This window comes from Centroberyx affinis, unplaced genomic scaffold, assembly GCF_046629955.1.
Source record: "Centroberyx affinis isolate AG114_WGS23_722 - 3 ecotype Tasmania unplaced genomic scaffold, CSIRO-AGI_Caff_v1 ptg000824l_1, whole genome shotgun sequence".
Taxonomy (NCBI): Eukaryota; Metazoa; Chordata; class Actinopteri; order Beryciformes; family Berycidae; genus Centroberyx; species Centroberyx affinis.
In genome coordinates this window covers 509733-532740 of record NW_027279424.1, presented here as the reverse complement: position 1 = coordinate 532740, position 23008 = coordinate 509733, and the positions used below count along the sequence as shown (strand labels likewise).

Sequence of the window (23008 nt, the reverse complement as noted above, 5' to 3'; positions counted from 1 at the left end):
CAATAACACCTCTAATCATTGATTTTGTTGTAAATACCTTTCATTCGTTTTTGCAACACTATGACACACACAGAATCACTGGATGAAAAGATTCAGTTGTTTATTGTACTTCCACGAATGTGCTACAATAAAGAGTTTCTTGTTCAAAGCTTTATTAATTAAATTACACAAAAGTCATGTTTTATGTTTTAGACACCCTCTCTCCACTTTTGAAAGTTCGATAATAATAACCACAAGATAAAAAAAACAGCAAAACTATCAATTATAAGGCTTTACACTTTCAACCAACATTGTTTCTGTTGTAACATCTGTTGATAGATTCCAGTTTAGGTTTCTATCACAACCACACCAAGAGAACAACCAGTATTATGGGGTGAGACGCTTCTATAAATGTATGTAATTACAAAAGGAGTATCACAGTCCGGTCAGAAACATGCACGAATTTTGGGCTACTGTTCGCCACATTGTCTTTTTTTAAGCAATTACTCTTATCTAATGGGAGGGTGTAATGTGTTTACTCTCCAAAAATAGAAATATAAATCATGGGCTGTAATAAATGCCTGGATACCTTGTTGATCCATAGGACCAGAATCGAGAAGCAACAATACAAACATTAAAAGTTCTCTAGATTGCCACTGAGACTTCAGCGCACATTGCTTCCTGGGATCTGCAGTTTTCGGAGTTTGTTGAACAACTCTAGGTACTGAGTCATGGTGTCAACACAGTCTGCTGGTGCATAAAGCCCCTCAGGCTTGGTAGCAAACACAGATGGCAGCTCAGGGACACTGGGGCCCAGGAAGGTTTGCATGAACTCCTTCATTAGGTTCCAGCAGTCCCCTGGAACCACACAGGGACAGTACTCCACCTGAGGAAACACACCAAGGGCTGTAACACCACACATAAGGTAACCACGGAAACAGTGGGAAAGGTTTAATGTCTCCACTCCTCCTCATGTGCATTCATTCATCATCATACTAAATACATACCTCTACTGATATCCCTCTGGCGCTGGAGCTCATTGTCACCGTACCGACTTTTACCAGGAAGTCACAGTAGCGGTATCTTGAGCCGCGGCACTCCACCTTGTGCCCCTTGGCGTTCTGGAAGTGACTTTTTAGCTTTACCATGAGAACGTCAAAGTTCCCATCGGCTGTGAGGCAGGGCCCGCCTTCGAACAGGCCGAGGCAGCTCAGGGGAGTCTCAGAGTTGTGCATCACATACAGGAGCTTGGAAGGCTGGCCTGTAACAGACAGGCAAAACAGACAGGGTAATACTGCTGTAACTGCAGTAGAAGTTTAGCAGCTTCTAACATTGTCAGAAAACTGGTATGCATGTTTGCAAGGATCAAGACAATAGTGATACATCAAAGGAAAAGTGGAGAACTATGCATTACCGCTGACATTTCCTGTGGCATGGTACGTCTCACAGTCTACGCAGAAGCTCCCCTGCTTCACAGCACCCAGCTGCTCCAGTTTCTTGTGCAGGATGTCCACAGTCTGCTGCACACTCTTTCCCTCTGCAACAGGCACCTGGCACACACTGGAGGACACACAAAGCACAGCATCATAAGGTACAAATATAAAACATCAGCGTACTCAGCAGAGCAGTATAGAATAACTAAGAAGGCATATTGAATTCTGCTTATCAGCTACTATGATGAATGCAGTTTCGGCTACTTGCTTTGTTTGCTACAGAGCATAATGCGTATGAAGCAGAGCGGTGCATTCTTCCCTAGTAGTAATATAGTATATTATAGTTGTTAAGGCAAGATGGCAGTTCTTTAGGTGGACAGGACAGATGTTAAATCGTGAAACATTAAACAATCAAGAAATTAATCTCACCAAGTAACCCCCATTGATTTTCGCCGCCAGTTACCGTATTTATTTCAGACTGGACGGTTCCTGTAACTTCTTCCGGGTGAAAGAATATTGTCTTCCGGTAATAGGAATAAAAAAGACATGAAGCATTGCTGATAATTCGCGGTACTTGATATTCAGATACTGTGGCGAAACTCAAATGCTCATGGGAACACAAATAACGAATATTATTAGGCATGTGTATTCTTGCCCTGGCAAATAACTTGAGTGCCACATGACCTAAATTACGTCACTTCCCCCATGCTGAACGTCTGCACGTGCTAAGTAACCATCGCCTACTGCGGTGTGTTTACTGAATTCGGAAAAGCTAGACATTTAGCTCACACATGCCAACAAAAACTACATACAGTTTACTCACTCTGTAAAAGCTGCAGTAATGCCGAAGGTGAAAAGAGCGAAAGGTGGAGGCGGTGGCGAGAAGAGTGGAGGAATGGTCGCGCTGGCTGACCAAATCCTGCAAGGGGACGTGGTCCGAGGACACGGCCGGATGAAGAGCAGAGACGACCGGGGAGAGGACGAGGACACGTACGTAGACGAACGTCTGTCGCGGAAGATCCTGGAACAGGCACGGATTCAGCAAGAGGAGCTTCAGACAGAGTATGGCTTGGCACCAGAGACGAAGAAACCTCCAGTCACAGTTCTTGGTAATGACAGCTAAAACCTACAGTGTTATAGTTAGTTACCCCTAACACCACTAGCTATCTCATCGTGGAGTAATACACATCTTGAAGCTGTTCTCACATTATCAGAGACTATTGATCAGCCATTGGCCCCGATACGTGCCGTTCTTTCACACCAAATTCAATTAAACAATCTGCCAATTTAATGCGGCCTTGCTTATCTGCAAAACTACACACACATCGTAGGACATGGCTTCTGATCTGTTGTTTTCTGAAAAGCGTTAGGGTCTATCCTTCTATTCGGCATGCATCTGATCCAAGCAGCACTTAATTAAATGTCAACTTTAACAACTGGTTCACTTGTTATTACCACAATTTTCTAAATACGCTGTAGCAAACAGTGTGAGCCCAAAAAAAAGTTGTAAAGTTGAATGCTGCTTGGTGGATCATCTATCAGCCGAATTTACCAGAGGACTCTATAGATTTGTAATTGTAAAATGTCATAAGTTATGCTGTGCTAGCCCATCACATGAACACCCATTACACCTAATTAGACTATGAGGATACAGTACATGGGAAGCTACACACTTCAGTGAGTAATTTGATGCAGTTTTCCGCACACACATAAACATCCATCATACACACTACTTAATATTACAGTATCTATCACAGCCTTTAACTTCTGTGGATTGTGAGCAGATATTCCTTCATTTCATTCAACTGAACAGCATTACAAAGCTATTTCCATGAAAGCACTGTGCTATTGAAATGTACAACTTTGCTCTGCACACCGCCCACTTCATGACAGCTACTCCACAGGAATCAGTGCAAGAAATCACAGCCATGAGTACATGACAGCACCGAGTGTCCCCTCCCCCAAATTAAAATTACTGCTTCCATGGCACAGGTTAGGAATTTTTGTCTTCTGAGAAAGAGCTCAGGAATAATTGACCAACGAACACTAGCAGGTGAAAGACCATGACACATCACTCAAATTCATCAAGGCTAGATTTGTGCGGGCTAATTTGCTAATCTGTGACTGACTGTCTTTGTCGTGTTATCAAATTTTAGGGTCTGATACTCAGGATGCAGACTCAGATGAGGAGTGGCCAGCGCTGGGAGAAGCTGGTACTGGTGACGGGGATGCTGGCTGTGAAACCGAAGTAGTGGTTGACCCCGACGACGAGAAGGCCATTGAGATGTTCATGAATAGGAATCCTCCAATGAGGCAAGGCGTAGCATAATCCTGACCGTACCCTCACACACAGCACATTTTTTTGCTTGTTGTACTGTGTGTGCTCAGTTCCTGCTCTAAATGCAGAGCTCTTATCGTTAGTCCTTTTTTCTGTTTCTTATAGACGAACCTTAGCAGACATTATTATGGAGAAGATTACAGAAAAGCAGACTGAGGTGGGAACAGTGATGTCAGAGGTGTCAGGTCGACCAATGCCCCAACTAGACCCAAGGATCATAGAAGTGTACAAAGGTGTCAACAAGGTGAGTTATGTCAGTTGTCCCAAAATGCAGATGTTTAGATGAGTGAATATTTTATCTACCAGTAACAAGTGTGGTAGCGCTTCCTAGGTGCTCCGGTGGAAGGTGGGGGGGCAGGGGTTATGCATGTTTGGATTGAGTGAAACTACTTTGACTTTAACAAGACTTAAGAGTCTAACAGCCCTGCAACATTATATTTTGTGGACGCGTCCCTGGTCTCTCGACTGAGAGTCTGCAATCTAACTCCCTGCGCATCAACATTAGAGCTGGCTCATGCATGTGTGACTTCTACCGTACTGTCTGGTGTATGAGCGCAGGGCTCTTTGGTCTCTGAGTGGCCTTAAGAGCGCATACCGCCTACGCAGTGCACGTTGCAAAAAGTGATTTCATGCATTAATTGTTAAACAGACTTGATTTCAGCAAGTGGACAATCAGACAAAATATTTGTAATTTCTGCTCTTTTATTTCAGGTTCTGTCAAAATACCGCAGTGGGAAGTTGCCAAAGGCTTTCAAAATCATCCCAGCACTGTCAAACTGGGAGCAGGTTCTGTATTTGACTGAACCTGAGACCTGGACTGCAGCTGCCATGTACCAGGCAACAAGGTTAGTCTACAGTTGTTTTGGGTGTGATTTTACATTAAGAGAATTATCATTATATTTACACTGGATATCTCAGCATTGGTATAATACCTGTAAGGTAATATGTTGTGTTTTTGGTGTAGAATCTTCTCATCCAATCTGAAAGAGCGAATGGCCCAGCGTTTTTACAACTTGGTGCTGCTGCCCAGAATACGGGATGATATTGCAGAGTACAAGCGACTCAACTTTCATCTTTACAATGCGCTCAAGAAGGCCTTGTTCAAACCAGGGGCATGGTTTAAAGGTGAGCCAGAAACTTACTATGTTAATGGGGAGAATTCAGACATTAGTCTTGCGTTTGTAAACTCATTGAATCTTTTCTGAATGAAAAGGCTACAGACAACACATGGTGGTAAGTAATAAGTAGATAAATAACCAATCACCAATCAATAACCAATTGTGTAGTTTCCTTTCACCATCTGCAGGTTTTCCAGTTTCCTTCCACAGTCCAAAGTCAGATGGACTGGGGATTGTAAATTGCCCTTATCTGTGAATGTGATTCATTGTCTGTATATCTGTGTCATGGGTACATGGGCCTTCTGCCCAGTGTATGATAGGATAGATATCGACTTGATAGCTATAAATATTTGACAGACAGTTACAAAATGGAAAATACAAGCTTTCTGGGCCTCAGTATTGAGCTTTCTAATTTAGGTTTCTAATTTCAGTATTGAGTTTAGAAATTGTGTTCTGAGCTGGGACATTGGGACATTGAACGAAGATTGGCCAGTGTCCAGAGGCTAATTTAACAGCATTGGTTCTGGTAGCACAGTAATTGAGGCGGTCAAATCAACTCCCATCTATCTAGAATTCATTTTGGCTAATGATTGTCGTCAGTGAAAATTTGTTCTAATTTTCCAGTCCAGTTTGTTCACAAATTTTCTGTCTCTCTGGGCTCTTTTCCCCAAACATCCTGTGGTTGATACGTCCCATAGTTTGAAAACTGCTAGTGTAAGACAACACCACTTAGTGGCAGTGTTGCTTATAAATACAATGGCAATAAGGGAGCTGATTTACCAGTAGGGGTGTGCATTTTCCATTATTTTTGATTTGTTTGAATTCACAGAAGAAATTCAATATTTAACTAATGAAATTGATTGATGAAGCAAAGGAGTTCATTTTGAATGCATATTTCATATGATAGAGGCACTGTAGGCTCTGAAACAATACCTAAATGCTTTTACAAAAAATGCATGTCCTCCTATTAGGAGGTAGGGTTGTGTATAATGTGGAGCAATGTTAAAGCAAAATGAATAGAGCACAGAAGTAAACCTAATCAAAAGCCCACCACAGATTATCATTTCAGTTCTACAACTACACAGTGGCTGTACAGTAACGATTGGTAAATTCATTTCTCAACACCCTTTTTGTTGAATATAGGCTGTTAGTAGAAAATCAAACATTCCTAGCTTATATTGAATCAGGTATTTTTTGTCAAATGTGCTTATGCATCACCTCTGGCTGATTATTCAGGTTTTCAATTTTCCTTTCTAACCCTCAGCAGTACAGTTGCACTTCATGTTATTTTTTGTTGTTTTGTGATGGGACAATTTATTATGCAATCATTAGTCATAACAATGGATCTCTTTGTGTGTTGTTATGTGAACATTTTAAAGAAAGTATCATTGATCTCATGTTTGTGCTCCCCCTCTCACCTAGGCATACTGATCCCACTCTGTGAATCTGGGACATGCACTCTCAGGGAGGCCATCATCATCGGCAGCATACTCACAAAGTGCTCAATCCCTGTGCTGCACTCCAGGTAAGGGGAGAGGAGAGGAAGCCTTGCCTTTCGCTAACTCACTGTTAGATTTCAAATATCAGCAGTCGGTTAGATCTAATGTCTAGCCAGTTGTCCTTGAGGGCCTTTTATTGTGTAGTTTTGCAATAGTTGTCATTTTCAGAAATAACTGCATCTTTGTTAAAGCTTGGAAAGAAAGTGCAAGGACTCCAAAATTTATCACATTCTTGTTTTTCAGTGCTGCGATGCTCAAATTGGCAGAAATGGAGTACAATGGCGCCAACAGCATCTTCCTGCGTCTCCTGCTTGACAAGAAATACGCCCTACCGTTCCGTGTCCTAGATGCCTTGGTGGCTCACTTCCTGTCCTTCCGCAGTGAGAAACGTGTCCTTCCTGTGCTGTGGCATCAGAGTTTTCTTACTCTGGCCCAGCGCTACAAGGCCGACCTGGCCTCCGAACAGAAGGCCGCACTGCTGGAGCTGCTCAAGATACAAACACACCCTCAGATCTCTGCAGAGATTCGCCGTGAGCTACAAAACTCTGGGTCGCGGGATCTTGAAACTGCTGTGCCTGTTACAGTGGCTATGGACTGAGTATTTAGTCGAGTCAGGCACAATATTCTTCTTCTCTGATGCAAATGCTTATGGTTTCTTAAGCAGGCAAAAGGCTAGATGTTTTTTTTTTTTAAATCTAGCCTTCTTCATTATATGGATGCTCTCTGTCCTATTAAAGGGCAAAAGATGACTCTGACAGCCATCATTTTATTCTCCCCTTGGATGAGATTGCATTTTCAAAAATGCAAATTAAAAAGTGATGAGGCTGCTGTAGTATGAAGCTCAGAACTGTTTTGATGCCACTGTTGGAATGCAATGTTTGCTTTACAAATTGAGAGTAATGATGTACAACAGGTATTTTGTATACATTTGAGCAACTTTGTCTTTTTGAGGCAACACAAGTATCTTGGATTAAAACAAAACTATGCTTCAGTTACAAAGGGCTGTGTGTCTATCCCTTGTATGGTATTTAAGGTTTAATAGATCCACAAACAAGATAAATAAAATTCATTTTGGTTTAAATTGTAATGCCTAATGTATTTGTCGCAGAGAGAGACGTGGATCAAAAACGTGCTAACATGATTGACAGGTACATAAGTGGGTCAGATGACCTCTGACCTGTCAGTTGGACGTCAGGCCCGTCAGGGGACAGAGCTGGACAGTACGTCCGCAGTTTAATTTCTTGACTTTGCCCACTTTTAGATTGTCCCGTTAAAAGAGCAGGGCAATGAGGGTGAAAGTTGTCGAAATTTAAACAGTCAGCCCCTCGGACCCCTGCAGAGCCCGTCACAGGTTTGCTGTATCGTACACTGGTTTACAACACAGTAGTTACAGGAGTGTTAGCTAACGTGGTAGGTAACTTAGCTAGCTAACTTAAAGTCTAACATCACGTTACCTGTGTTGCTGTTTCATGTTTAGTTGAAGGCTAAGTATTTATATTTTCGCCGAAGGGTTGGGGTGCCAGAGTTACCCAAAAGCTCGGCTTCTACATAGTCAAATGGATTTGGTGTGTTGTGAAGATGGACAGCTTCAAAACGGATCCGACACAAGCGCCGGTGAAACGGCTCAGTTGGTAGCTCTTCGGGCCGGCTGTGACCCGGCTCTGACCGGCGACCACAGGGCCCTGCTCCACCTGACGGCCCTTGAGAAGACCAGCCGGCTCCTCCCCTACTTTGGGACAGTTCAGACAGACATCCAGCCATACATGAGGAGAATATTGGCAGTATGGATGTTGCAGGTATGCAAATTGGCCAAGTGGGATGCTTATGTTTGCTGTAAAGTTCACATAACATATGAAGTAAAACAGACCTGATCTCCGACAGGTGTGCGAGGAACAGAAATGTGAGGAAGAGGTGTTTCCACTGGCAGTAAATTACTTGGACTGTTACCTGAGCCGTTTTGCCACTGAAAAGGCCAACTTGCAACTTTTAGGAGCAGTTTGCATGTTCCTGGCCTCCAAACTGAGAGAGACTGTTCCACTGAGTGCCAGCAAGCTTTGCATCTACACAGACAACTCCACTTCAGTCTCAGACATCCTGGTAAATCTGTAACATTTCATTTATTTGAATTAGACGCTAGATGGGATGATAGAGAAGTGCTAATGTTCACAAAGTGGAGTCTGGGGACCCCCAGGGGTTCCTGATGGGGTTTCAGGGGGTCTCCAGCAAAATGAGGAATAGTTGAATTTCACTCTTATTTAATTTGCTAGAAACCATCCCAAGTAGAAAATGTACAATAATAACTTCTCTAATCATAGCTTTGGCTCTATTATTTAGTCCTAAATTTACGACTCATTCAAATGACGTTAGTTAGGTCTAAGAAGTTTTTAGGAACCCCTGACGAGGAAGGTACCACCAGGCGGTCATACTCATTTTGAGTCTGACATCCAGATCTATGACTAGGCCTTATCACTTTTGTTAGAGGTCTGGTGAAATAGCCTATAGTCTAACAGGTTCTGTTTTATTCTATAATCTTGCTTGTTATGACTGGATAACATCTAAATCCACATGCTGACAAATGAGTTAAATATACAGTGTATGTTCATTTTGGATTTATTTAGAAGAATATGTGTGTGTTCCAGCAATGGGAGGTGGCAGTGGTGTCAAGGTTAAACTGGTGCCTGGCCTCTGTGATACCCTCTGACTTCCTGGAGCCAATTCTTCATGCCATACCCTTTGTTCACCCCCACCACCTCCAAAACATGCGCAGGCATGTTCACTCCTACATTGCCCTGGCAGCCATAGGTAAGCTACATAACATGGTAGGCTGCCAACATAAGTGAGAATTTATCCAAACAACAAGTTTGAAGGCACCCAGAGAAAAAAAACAATATGTTTCTAGAGTGGATGAACTGTTTTTTGTTTTTTTTCAAACTAGAATTTTCTTGTGTTAATTGAGTCCCGTGGTCAATTATAAGACCATTTTATCATTGTAGCAGTAGAAATCTTATGCACCATGCAACTATAGCAGTGATAATGTTTTTCTGTCATTTATTGGGTGAAATTAAGTGACTTTCTACATGGTGAACAAAGGGCACAAAGCAGCCATAACTTTGATTACGATGTGTCAGCAGTTCATTTCGGAGACAGGGAGCTGAGTTTGTGTAATCCTGTATTGTGTGCTTTGAAAGACCCACGTCCGTCTATTCAGCTGGCTGATTTCCCACGAATCTCCATGAGGTTGCCCGAGGCAACAAGTCACAGGGATACAGCCAGTTAGGACTTTTTAGACAGATTGTGGCATTGCAGCCTGTAAAATTTAGATATTTCCTGGCTCCAGACATTGTAATCCATTCAAAAAGGTGTTTGAGAAAGGATTGAATGGCTGACGTTTTGTCTCACCATCTTTTCTGCCTGAAGCAATTAGGCTAATGTGTCGGATTATCAGGTTTTGGGAAATGTCTGCTTTAAAGCACTTGCTTTTGTCTCTCTGGGTGTGTCTGTAATGCTGGCATTCCTTTAATTATGTTACATGTCACCTACCATTTAGCTCTTATTGACTTTCTCACAGTCTTGTCCTTAAGGTGAACTAGAAAATGATGATAATTATCAAGTAACAAATATGTGGATAATTATAATCCTTTTGGTTTTAAGTATACAAGTCATTTTTCTCTCTTATCCTCAGACTGCAAGTTTTCAGTGTTCTTGCCCTCCACTGTTGCATGTGCCTGTGTGGGGGTTGCCATACATAGACTGAAGTTACTGGATGGTACCATCTCCACTGATTCAGTCCTGAAGCTTTTGGCCAACCTTCTGGTCATTGATCTGGTAAGGGTAATGTTTAACTAGACACTTTCAGACATGGTAAAACCTTCATATCAGTGTATCTTTTGACTTTGCCCTGTTGTCAGCATTGACTGGTATGTTTTTGATCTTTTTGGAGTATTACCAGGCACTCGCACGAAATCCGCTCTCCAATATCAGTCAAGTAGTTGGAGACGGATCATAGCTTTCAAGCACCCTGAACAAACAATTTGAGAAATATCAGTTCAAGATGCATCATCCTGGTTTGCTTAACTACTCCCTGAAAGTCAATCATGCTCTTCAGTGCATGCTTGGAAGGCCAAGCATGCTTTACTCAAACATGCACATAAAATATTGAGTAAGTTGCTTTTTTATTGACCCTGAACAGAACTCTATCCGCCTCTGCTATGACCAGCTGGGGAGCGTGTTGGAGCTCAGCCTGCCCTCTTGCTTCCAGGCTGCTGGTGTTTACGGATCAGGAGCACCCAGCCCACAGATCAGCTGAAATTCAGGATGTTGCATTGACACCTGTGACATTACCGCAGGCAAGCAAGCTCTCAGACTCCTCCCTGCCATGAATGGCTAGGGTACATTATGAATTAACTGCCATGAGAGACGGGAACGCTAAATACCAGGCAAAACTATTTGAGTGTCTATTCACAAAACAAAGACTGTGATAAATGTGTTTCTTCACATGTTGATTTTTGGAGATCCGTCTGTGACAAGGCTCTGCGACATGTCTAAAGGTCCCACTGTTTGACATAATGATTCAGAGTTCTTTGATATGTCTATGCTGTTGCTGCTCATGTTTTTTTTTTACTTTTTAAAAAAGCATTTTGCAATAGGTTTGAGAGATATGAATCTGATGCTTGCTATCTAAGATATTTCAGGGCTTGTTTTAACTTTTGTGATATTACCAGATATATTGCACTTATCCTGATAACAATGTTTGCACATTTTAAATGTAATATTTCAATTAATATGCAATAATAAAATGGCATTTTCCATTTCTCTTGATTTCATTCCAAAACGAATAGTTAGCTTTGTAGACATCCTCTGAGCACTCTGGACTTTATTCCTGATTTCAACATTGTATTGTATTCTCCAACTACTACCATAAAACATTTGTAACTAGGTCGCAGTCAATTTAAGGCAGCACTCAAGCACTTTTTTTTTTATTGATTTCTTCATCCAGGTCAGATCAGCTCAGCAGAGCACACAGTAATGCAAAAGATAAGCCAGTAACTTTGGCAAACATGATTCTTGTTGCTCTCAAGGAAAAAAAACAAAACACATCTTTGAACCTGCATATTTACTATTTCTGGGACATGTTACCGGTTACATGTGTGTGAGATGAACAATGTAAATTTGTAAAGATAGATAGGAAACATTTGACAAAAATTAACCTTGATGGCAAAATGCACAGTGCATATTATGTTTAATTACACATAAAAAAATTAAACAAATGCCACCGTAGACCCGTCTTCTCTGAAGATGACTGTATTTCTTTTATCTGTACCACAATGAATCAATAATGAATGATATTGCCTCAGCCAGCGGTGACAATGACTATAGCTCAGTCTTCAATACTATCCCTTAGTTTCCACAAGGTAGAACTTAAAGATGTAAAAACTTTAAGAACTTCCAGTTGAAATTAGGACATTTCCTAGCTTATATTAATGCACATACTGGCTTTAAATTCCTGTTGCTCTTTTTGGGGGTATACCACCCATCAAAAAAAGTAATTAAATACAAAAAAACACTACATTCCTTACATTCCAGTAATTGAATAACAGCATGATTTTGCAGCTTCTGGGAATTGTCTTGTGCGTTTTATTTTGTTACATGAAATCAATATTCATGGGTAAGTGGATTGCATGGTTATCAGGTTTCGATGGTCTGATAAAGTGCTATTCCAGGCACTGGCTTGACATTATTAAAAATGCAACGCCAAGGCACCAATCCAGTAAATTCGCACTAATCCTAACACTTAGAATTAAATATCTATCTCTATATGTAAATTAAAATAACATAATATGCCTTTCCCTGACCACCTGTTGTTTTAATTAAAATGGAAAATGAAACACACCTGAGCTCCGTGTCTGATCTTCTACAGCAGACTGGCTGAAAGGTTACACATTAACTGGCCCCCACATTATACTTGGCTTAGTTGGTTGGAACTCATTCAGACAACAACTTTTCAATGTTGTTCAACTTGTCACCTTCCAAAACTATGAACCGATTTCATGAGCTAACCCTAAATTTCCTGTAAAATTGCCAACTGCATAGAGACTATGGCCATCTGAGCATGTATACCAGTGTAGGCCTGGCAGCACAGGCAGGTTCTACAGGTTTCTCTTGTTATGAGCCAGTGTATGACAAATATCATTCAAGTCATTTTCTCATCTTATTATTGCAAGTCATCTCAAGAGGAAAAAAAACAAAACAAAAACAAAAGGTTCTTTGACAGATCAAGTCCATGTTGCATACAAATATCCTCTTGGCACTTTGCTACCATTTTAAATAATAAAAAAAAAAAGAAAACACAGCGTTAGATAATATCAAATTTACTCTTTGGTATTGATGAAATGTACCATTTCCCCATATCCTAAAATGCAGTAAAAGCAGTAGTATACATTAAAAGGAGAACCCGCCCTAAAACTGAACTCATGTTATTCCAATTATCTTGGACACAATATTTGAACATATGAAACTATGCTAGAACCATTACTAGAATCTAAAGAGTCAGTAATTGGACTATAAACACTTTCTCAAACCGTTCTGTTGCCAATAAATGAGAGACTGACTTTGTGGATTCGGTTAAGTGATTCTGTGGATTTCACAACTAAAATCAGCTTTATTTCACAATAGTGCTAACCGTTCTAAATCAAACATACGACCAGATATTAGCTCTGGGGCCTGTCACAGTGGCCGCACAGTCAGTCTCCTAATCACTGTCAATGGCGCAGTTCTAAAAACTGTTGCTTGATGACATCGCAGACCAGTGTTTTGGTTTTAGGGTGGAATTTTGCACCAATTATGAAACTTTGAGAGCAAGCCTAACAATGTCACCTTTCTTCTGAGAATCTTTGAAATGGACATTTCAACTGCAGTCAATAATTGTCCGACACTGTGTCATCTGGTGATTCTTAGCCTGTTATCAATCAACAAGCTATCTAATAATATCATGATTGAGAATTGTTTATTAATCACCACCTAAACTAGCAATCTGATCTGAAACAGAAACTCTTTCCCCTTTTTGGTACTGTACAATTCCTGAAGTTAGCCAAAACGATTATCACCTACTACAACGTGCTATTCATTTCACATACTGCACTTTGGCTATGTGTATGTTCAGCCTCATTGCTACTGTCATTAAAGAATTCTTTACTCAGTGTCCATTGCTGCTTGCTGGTCTTCAGCTTGCTGCAGCCCCTCTTATTACCATGGCCTGCTTGTAAGCCTCCGTTACATTCTCACAGTCTGTGATAGAAAAAGCACTGTCAGCAACTCCAGACTGGTAGCAGTTCCAGGGCCTCAGCAAACCTTCCCCAAGAATCCCGTCTTCTTTGATGTCCAGGAGGTTGTCAGCAGACACACATCCCCTCATGCTACCTTTGGCTGGTTGATCCAACTGCGCTGGAGGTCCCACACGGTCTGGTAGATCCAGCTGATCAAAGGATTCTGAAGAGAGAATACTGTCCTCGCTGATGGCCCCACTTGGCCTCGCCCTGGCATCCCCTCGGGGTAACGACGCTGCCAGCTGGTCGAGAGAGCCAAACTCCTGCAACCCACCAGAGGAGAACTTTCCATTGCGCTTTAGGATGCCTTTCCTACGGGGTGGTGCTGAGGGGCACTCGTTAACCTGTGGTATCCAGGCAGAGTCACTGGTCTCTGGGGAGGAGGAGTAGTACCCAGACTCTTGTTCTGTGGGCTTCTTTAGGATACCCTTGCGAGGCAACAATGCAGCTGAAGGGGCATTGGCTGATGTAGACGAGCCAAACGTTCTCTGTGGCTCCACTGCAGCTATAGTTGGGGTTTCACTGGTCACTTTCTGTTTCAGACTGCTGCGTCTCTTGAGAATGCCCTTAGAGGGGCGAGTGTCGGTGGTCCCTTCATGAATGGTCTGGGAGACGTTGTTCTCTTTTCGTGACCTCCGCAGCGAACGCTGCCGCACTACATCTCCTCCACCACCTTGTGACCGGAGCAGGCAGCGCATCTTGGAGCCGTTCTCCAGTAAAGGCCTGGATGTACGGCGCAGCCAACCAGCAACACTGGCAAGCCCACCAGGATGTTGTGTGGAGGGAGAAGCTGGTGAAACTGTCTGCTCTACTGGAGCCGTCTTACCCTCAGCCAGTAATGGCTGCTGGTAACCCCAATTGAGCCACCAGTGTCCTGCTATCTCCTCTATTGTGGCTCTGCGTTCAGGATTCACCATCAGCATCCAGCGAATAAGCCCACATGCATCTGATATAGAGAAAGAAAAAAATAAAGTTAATTATGGTGCTCAGCAAGGGCAAGTCAAGACATCACCATAAAGTACACTGCAAAACAAAGTACATCAACTAAAGTAACATTTCAGTTCCAAGAGAAGCTGAGCTGAAAGACTCACCTGAGGGATTGTTAGGTTTGCGGTAGTTTCCAGTGCTTATCTGCTGGACTAACTTTTTGTGGTTGTTCCCATCAAATGGCATAGCGCCATGAACCAGGGTGTATAGTAGCACTCCAAGGGACCAGGTGTCCACCTCTGGCCCCCTGTAAGGCCGTCCATTGACAATCTCTGGGGAAGCATACAGAGGGCTGCCGCAGAAGGTTTGAAGGTACTCGTCACCATGGTAAAGATTTGACAGGCCAAAATCTGCAATCTGCAAAAATAAAGAATACAGTTCAAGCTGACCCATGTCTGATCTTTTACAGCGTTGTCAAATTAACTGTGAATATCTCCGAAGTGTTTTCTGTCTGTATCATTTTTTTTTGTCACTTTCAATATAAAAGATTTCATAGCAAGTCACCTTTTCCTCCACAAAATCTTATGTAAGTAGCAATAAAATCCTGTCATACATTACAGGACTTGATTTAAACATCTAAATTCCTTTATAATATTTCACTAATACCCAACACCTCCTTTATAATCCCTTGTATTGTTTGAGTATCAAGTATTATGACAGCCAACCCTAACCCAATAAATAAAAAAAATACCATAAAAATAAATGACCATGAACCTTGTGTGTGAGAATGGTACAGGTGTATAAATGCCATTTTCTTTGGGTGTTGGATCACATGTGTCCTTTATGCCTACCTTAACATTACCACTGCCATCTAGTAAAATATTCTCCAGTTTCAGGTCCCGATGCACTATTCCATTCTAGGAGAAAAAGATAATCAAAAGTTATTTGCATAACAGTATTTTTGTACAATGATAAATTCAACACCCAGGCCATTCAATATCAGTTACTGGAAGTTGTCCACATGATATAAAAGGATTCCCCTTTACTGGGTCAGAACAAATTCTTTTCCGAGAGAAGATTTTTCTGGTACGTCAGCTATGCTCTATTGTCCTCTACTCTGTAGGGGGGCATGCCTTTGGCTGGAGCAGGAGTTTGAATTGAGTTTGCCTTCAAAAATGCAGGTCAGCTACTTCATACTTATATGCCTGTTGCTAGCACAGTTGTAGCAACTGACACATTCTGTGTTTATGTTTTGCACCATTATTTAGATGCAACCATTAAAAAACTTGTTTAGAATGCTTTAGACTTCATCGGACCAAACATAATTTGGGAGAAAAGCTTAGATGATTTTTTCCTGCTTTCAACATGGATACTGAAATATTTACTTAACACATAAGCAATCAAAAAGTAAAGAAAATTGACAGACGGTTAGTACAGTCAACATGGCAATCCACTCTGCAAATATTGTCCAGGGCACATTTATGATGATTGCACTGTACTGTGCTGAACAGCCACACAATATAATATTACACAGTGTGCCACAGACTTGCATCGTTACAGTTCTAGACTACAGAACAACTGATTTGTGTGTGTGTGTGTGCAGAGCCCTTCTGTTCCATCACACCCTCATTAGAGTGTGAGACCATGTGTGTCTGTGTGTGTGTGTGTGTGTGTCTGTGTGTGTGCTGGGACCACTGGCCTTTAGCCCTGACGCTGGCTCTCCACAGACCAACTGTTCATTTCACCCTGCATCGTTCTCACAGCCGCCCGGTTCACAATGGCAGGCTGACAGTGAAGAATGCCCATTATGTAACTTTGGGGGTGCCAGTGCCCTGGAAAAAGGCTGATGAGCTGAACAGTTAGTGTGTGCTGAGCTCTGCGTCATTAGGTTTGGTGTGGTGGCCGTGGGTGAAGATTTGACAGATTTCCACACCATGTATATTCTACTTTAGTCATAACTTCAATTTGTATTCAATTCCTATGACAGATAATCTAATCATTTCCTTTTTTAAACCAGTTTTATATGCCTTGTAAGAAAGCCCTGCACCTTGACATGATGAGAGGAAGAAGAAAACTACCTTACCTGATGGCAGTAATGCACAGCTGATACAATCTGTCTGAAGAAGTGTCTGGCCTCCCGCTCAGAGATGTTCTGCTTGTCACAGATGTAGTCATATAGGTCTCCCCGGCTGGCATACTCCATCACTATCACAATCTTGTCCTTGTTTTCAAACACTGCAAGACCACACATACAGTAGAACCTCTTTTATCCAAAGTTCAGACTTTGAAACCCAACCAGTCTACCGAACGGTAATACACAGCAAAACCTGCTGGAACATGAAAATGACTTCAACAGATCATGCATAATTATTGTTTAAGCAATTTAAAAGGCCAATTTCTGCACAAACATTTAAAACAGCATATTGGACTGTGCAGCATTTTATAGTACTTACACATAAATGTTAGATGTTGGGAATAAGCATTGGTGTGGATTTAAAACATATTTCAGAGTTCTATAACTTCATTATCCTGTACAACCTCCATTCCCAAGGGATTAGAATAAAGAAGGCTCCACTGTACATATAATATACATGTAATGTACACAGACAGGCATGCAGCGAATGGTTGCACTGAGGTAGAGACCTCAAAAGGACGACCATCTAGGCAGGGAGGGACACTGGAGAGCACAAGGCTCTGTACATTATCCCGCAGCAGTGACAGGGTACGTCAGGGCATCACTGCTTATGTAACCTCGCATCAGTCTTCCAACACAAAGACTTGCGTGACCAAACTCTGAATGCCTCTTCAAACAGAGATTGATTCGGAAACTTCTTTTTCCAGGTGTCACGCATGCAACTTGGAGATCTCATTCACTTCTCCCGAAATGTAAACACTGATGCTTTGCTCCAAAAAAAAAGAAAAACACAAATACAATAATTTGATTTTGTATATCGTACCTTCATAAATGGTGATGATGTGCGGGTGACTGAGTGAAGACATGATCTCAATTTCTCTACGAATATGAACCAGGTCCTGCTCATCCTTTATCTTCTCCTTTCTGATGGACTTTATGGCAACCTTAAAAGAGAAAAGCCTGACTTTAGAAGAAAAATGTACTTTCAAATTGCAGCATTAATTTAAAACACAACCATTAACCTCATTCAAGCAAAATTGATTCCAGACACTAATGATATAATACAGCTTTACTGTTATAGAAGAGTCAAATGGTTGTTTTAACGACAAACAACACTGAATACAATGGTCACCAGCTGGCTCAAGACTAATAACTTATTGTAGCAATGGTTAAACCCTCATTGATGACACAATATAATGGCAATGGAACAATGTTAGGCCTCTTTATTTAGTTTAAACATATATCTCTCCCAAGAAATTCCTTTCATCCTGGGGTGGTCCAGTTGTGAGAAGGACAACAGATCGTGAACTGAAAACACCACAGTGTTGTTTGTAACAAGGCAGTAGGGGTGGGGGGTCATGTATTGTCTGTGGTTATAAAATCCATTGTCTGGCATTATGTCAGTGAGGCCCCCAGAATAAGAAAATTTAAATGCAAAGTATGTGTAGGGGTCTGTATTCGTAAGCCAATTTTGGCAGACTGGATACACGTCTGTACGTTGCGCTTGTCAATTTGAAGCTCAGATGCCTCGGATTCCTCTTTGCCCCCCCGAGTGAGTCATCAATCCACCCCAAGGTTGAGAGGCGTCATGAGGCAGCAGATGGCAGTTCTGGTATCGTTGGTGGGGTGTCCTCGCTTCCTCTTGTTTATGACCCTCAAAACTACAGACATGAGGAATGAGTAATCTACCGACTTGTCAGATCAGATCAGCGTCAACACACAACTGTCGCTTCTACTGAGTCATTGTCTGGAGTAGATGATCCTCCAGTATTATCATCACATAGGTCTCCTTCCTGAGTCTGGGAACGGAGGTGGTTTCCTGCTTTTGTTGTCATAGCTGTCAGACAGCCTCATGATGAGTTAACACCGCTGTGAGGTTATCTGTGGGTGTTTGTTTCTTATTGTAGGTCTGTTCGACTGCAATACTCCAACTGAAACCATTTTTTCACTGCAAAACACAGAATTGATAACCAACTGAAAACAAGTGGTGTTTGATACTGTGTGAGGGGAAATAGTCAAACACTGATCTGGGTGTCCTGATGAATCAGTGAACTAAAGCACATACTTGTGACGTTGTCAGTTAGAGACCAGTACAATATTGATCCACGTTGAAGCCTCCCTGCCTACATAATAAGATTACGTAATCAAACTCAGACAATGGCAACAGCAACACTAGTGCCATCCGCACGCAAGATGAAGCCATCCTTTGTGTCGTGTCACTCCCCGTGTCAAATTACATATCTTTGCCCATTGTGCTGTGAAGACTGAGGTAGGAAGATCAGAGAACAAAAGCATTTGAATGTACTCTAAATATATCTGCCGTTTCAGTTTCCTGGTAACTATCATTTAAATCATGCCCGTTTGGTGTGGATTCAAACAATAAATCTGGGCTGAACATAGCCAGCTTAACCTGGGACTGAGGCATGCAGACAGGGCTGAACATGTACAGGATCTTTACTGTAGTTGTCGGGGAGAGAAATCCCAAACTGTTACTTCCTTGAGTTTTCATTATAAAACGTCATCTTTTAACAAAGTACGTTTGTAATAAAAAAAATAAAACCAAGATGACATGACAGTTGGGACACACTTGGGGACAAGGGAGTTAAATACTGGGAAAAGTAAATAAAATGTAGGTCCTATGCTTTTTTTTCTCCGTTTTTTAAGTCGTATAGTAAATGAATGAATAGTAAAAATGCATTTACATTCTAGGTGTAATTTTTGTTAGATCATCATCCTAAAAATGAGGTCCACATTTCATGATGGTCTTGTGCGTTGGGTTATGGAAACAAAAAATCTTTCAGTTTATCACAATGTAAACTGTTTGTACTGTTCCAATAATGGATGACTCCATCCATGATGATGTTAAATACAAACTGATATTTTTTTGTTGATAAGATTCAATCATCTGAAACATGTCTCTGACCGTCACAGGTGTAAAGTAGACATTTATACAGAGACTGTTCAGTTTATTTTAAATACCTCCCTTTCCTCTTAGGTCATAGGAAATTGGAATCCACCTAGAAGAGTAGTGGCAACTTCCCCTTACCTCACCAGACGGGTAAATTTCCAATTTTCCCATATTCTTTCCAAGACCGAAACTGGGGGATAGGCTATACCTTATCTCATTAAAACCTAATGCCATTAGAATACAATTATGTAAAACTTAATGAGTCTTGACAGATTTTAGCATATCAGCATTTACAACCTAGCCTTTGTATGATGACCACAAGCAGAGGTATTGCTTTTATAGTCCAACAACTCATCTTTCTCTTCATTTTAATACACCACAAAGAATCTGTTAAGCCCCAGACACAGGGACATCTCTTAACCGTCTGTCCAATAACTGATGTCAGGATATGACAGTACTTGCACCGTTTTAAATTACTTTAATTAAGTTTGTCCAGTAGTTCTCAATAAGCACCCTTGTCTCAGCACAGGACCAAGACTAGGTACATGTGCAAACTTCAGACCTGCCAAACATAACAAAAAGTAGCGAGAATAAATTTAAGCTTAAGCATTACCCATGCGGTCTAACTCACAGGACAACATAAAACAGCCTGGCTACTCAGTGATCTGACCATCTGAAATTCAGACGGGACGCTGTGTTCAAAATCCAATAGGTCAAATAAGAGCATCCCCACCCCCCAGACACACACACACACACACACACACACACACACACAAACTAAACTCTTGGGCAAACATAAGTTGATTAGCCAACTGCCAATCATTTGTTGTTAAATTTGTTGTCTTTTACTAGTACTTTTACCATTTATTTATGTTTTTCAAATTCAGTAATATACTCACAACTCTTAATAAAGACAATCTGCCACTGGCCTACAGATGTCTGCCATATGTTTTGCCAAGCAGTAGACACATTTTGATTAGTCAATAGATTGTTCTATGTACCTGTACTTTTCTATGGATTTTATTTTATTTCTTTAAATAAAAATCCAAATGTAGGCTACCTGTGTACACAGACAGTCCTTCTAAAAATAGCACAGAATCTCCAAACAGGTGGTCAGCAGGACAGTAGTACAGCAGGCCTACAGACCTAACACTGCAGATGTGGGCATCACTGTTCAAATGCATTACACCGCTTACACTGCAAACAATCCCAAATAAAAAGTGAATATTAAAAGCCTTACCAGTCTGCCGGATCTTTCCTTTGCTTTCTTCACTTTCCCATAAGTTCCTTTCCCGAGGGTCTCCAGAAAGTCGTATCTGTGTTTCAGGTTGTGTTTGTGGTGATGCCTTTTCACGGCTTGCTTTTTCGCAGGCACCTGGGACGCAGGTTTCCCCAAATGACCGTTTTCCCCGGGTAAAACCTCCCCGATAGGCGGCCTATACCCTGACGAGAGTCCGGCATTATTTGAACCCTCCATTCTAGTGCACGAAGTTATTTTCTTTTTTGCTTATTCTCGGACGAAGGCAGTGTTGTTGAACCACATTCCTTCGTGTTGAGCCCTCCAGTTGTTATTCTTGGTGCGAGTTGTTCCTGCTTTCAAGGTGTTGAGGTTAGAAAATTGAAACCGCTGAAAAAATAAACATGAACCGAGCCTCCACCACCGATTTCAGGAAGGTTATTTACTGCGGCCGACAAACTAGGGTTGAGGACAGACGGTAAAACCCAATTTATACCCCAGGATGCGCCTTTCGTATTCGTTGTGTACTGAAACCTGCTGCTATCAGTGCCACAGACATGGACCTATGAAACGAACCAGCATGCACGAAGAACCACGTCAAATAGCCGAGGGGCGTTTGAGCAGCTCGGTGTCACGTTTGATTTATACGACGGGAGGTGCCGTTCTACGGTTCCTGGGTCTACAATTATATTTCTTTGCAAACCCTGCATTAGTACTATAAAAAGCGTATTATTAGTAGAAGTAGTAGTAATATAAGTAGTAATAGCTGTAGAAGTAGTTGTAGGAGTAATGGCAGTAGCAGTAGACAGTAGCCTAGTAGTAGGAGGCCAATACAATATAGGTCACAGCCAGTAACTGTTCTGCAGAGGGACATACAACGAGCGCACCAAAAAACAGGGGGGCGGGACAAAGGCTGAACTTTGATAGTGTCACAGGTGTTTTTACTTCTGTTCTCAATCTAAATAATCTACTTTAATGTATCACCCCCCCCCCCCCCCCCCCCCCCCCCAAAAAAAAAAACAACAACAACAACAAACAAACAAAAAAAACCCTTTGTGCTCCGTTGTTTCAAGGCCAAAGCACTGGGCTGTGTGGAGGTCTAAACTGAAGTATTAATCATATCCAAAGAAGTCTTAACCGCAGAAAGCTTATCAATATATAAATTAGCAAATCATCCAGGCACTGTGTCCAGTATCATTTCCTCATCATGCGGTTTATCCTGCTGCGAACGTGTAATGTGCTGTAATTGTTGAAGTAGGTTTTTTTCCACTTGTAAACCACTATGGGAAAAAAATGAGATGAATGATCCGGTGCATCTTTTTCTTACACATCAACTTCTATCTGATTAAGTAATACAGACTGGAGAAGGTAACTTGCATGCTTTGACTGTCATTCCCCTTGAAATCTGTTTCAGGACAGCAGAGTGTGAGTGTTATGTGTGAGTGTATGTGCTGCAAAAAAAGTTTGGGTTTGTGGATGACTGAACTTTTGAATTCCACTTTCCCAGAGATGTACTATATTATCTTATCTCATCTTATCTTATGTGCAATCTTTATCAACATTTCAAAATCTGGGTCCACTTGACCAAGAGGGAAGTTGTCCTAGATGTACGGCTTTATTCGGTCAACTTGACCTTAGTACTGTATATCTCTCTAGGGAACTGGGATAAGTATTGTATTAATTTGCTTGTGTAATGCACGGGCAAGGGTTAGGGCAGGTTATTGGGTATGTCATTACCTCTGTGCGCCACTAGAGGCCAGCATACAGTCAACAGTTTCTTGAAATTGAGTTGTTTGAGTTGGACTGAGTTGGCTTCACTGAAAGAAAACCTGGCAAAGCCATGATTCTTTTGATTAGCTAGTCAGGACATGTCCTGCAGGATGGCCGGACATCCCCGTTTTTCAGGAACATCCAGTGTTGGTGCCGTGTTCCCAACTGACACTGTCCCCATAATATTCACAGATTGCCCTGAAACAATCTGAGCAACATTTTGATTTGAATCCACTTGGCTGCTCTGTCACAACAAACATCTCATTTCTGTCTTAATTGACCTCATACCACAACACGAACATACCCATTGTGTTTGCTTTTTGGTTTAGAGTGCCAGTGTTTA

At 41.6% G+C, this 23008-nt stretch overlaps 4 protein-coding genes across 5 annotated transcripts; 2 read left to right on the top strand and 2 right to left on the bottom strand.

Annotated features, from left to right (window-relative positions):
* Window positions 1–86: 86 nt before the first annotated feature.
* Window positions 87–1930, bottom strand: med20 (mediator complex subunit 20). Of its 2 annotated transcripts, none has more exons than XM_071520766.1 (4): window positions 1842–1930; window positions 1387–1539; window positions 987–1242; window positions 87–865 (listed from the first exon to the last, which is right to left on the bottom strand). In XM_071520766.1, exons 1-4 carry the CDS (start codon window positions 1853–1855, stop codon window positions 644–646), a joined length of 645 nt encoding a protein of 214 aa, XP_071376867.1. In that variant the 5' UTR covers window positions 1856–1930; the 3' UTR covers window positions 87–643. The 2 variants fall into 2 exon arrangements, with proteins under 2 accessions (XP_071376867.1, XP_071376866.1); XM_071520765.1 differs by having other exon boundaries at window positions 987–1240; window positions 1394–1539.
* A 195-nt stretch (window positions 1931–2125) lies between these two features.
* Window positions 2126–7419, top strand: bysl (bystin-like). Its single transcript, XM_071520759.1, has 7 exons — window positions 2126–2521; window positions 3569–3725; window positions 3856–3994; window positions 4462–4595; window positions 4715–4875; window positions 6291–6393; window positions 6611–7419. Exons 1-7 carry the CDS (start codon window positions 2254–2256, stop codon window positions 6963–6965), a joined length of 1317 nt encoding a protein of 438 aa, XP_071376860.1. The 5' UTR covers window positions 2126–2253; the 3' UTR covers window positions 6966–7419.
* A 504-nt stretch (window positions 7420–7923) lies between these two features.
* Window positions 7924–10673, top strand: ccnd3 (cyclin D3). Its single transcript, XM_071520771.1, has 5 exons — window positions 7924–8163; window positions 8249–8464; window positions 9007–9169; window positions 10050–10192; window positions 10557–10673. The coding sequence occupies exons 1-5, from the start codon at window positions 7924–7926 to the stop codon at window positions 10671–10673; spliced, it is 879 nt and encodes a 292-aa protein (XP_071376872.1).
* Window positions 10674–11325: 652 nt separating this feature from the next.
* Window positions 11326–21457, bottom strand: nuak2 (NUAK family, SNF1-like kinase, 2). The gene is made up of 6 exons (XM_071520719.1): window positions 20899–21457; window positions 17574–17694; window positions 16700–16851; window positions 15468–15533; window positions 14781–15033; window positions 11326–14635 (listed from the first exon to the last, which is right to left on the bottom strand). Exons 1-6 carry the CDS (start codon window positions 21133–21135, stop codon window positions 13587–13589), a joined length of 1878 nt encoding a protein of 625 aa, XP_071376820.1. The 5' UTR covers window positions 21136–21457; the 3' UTR covers window positions 11326–13586.
* Window positions 21458–23008: the final 1551 nt, after the last annotated feature.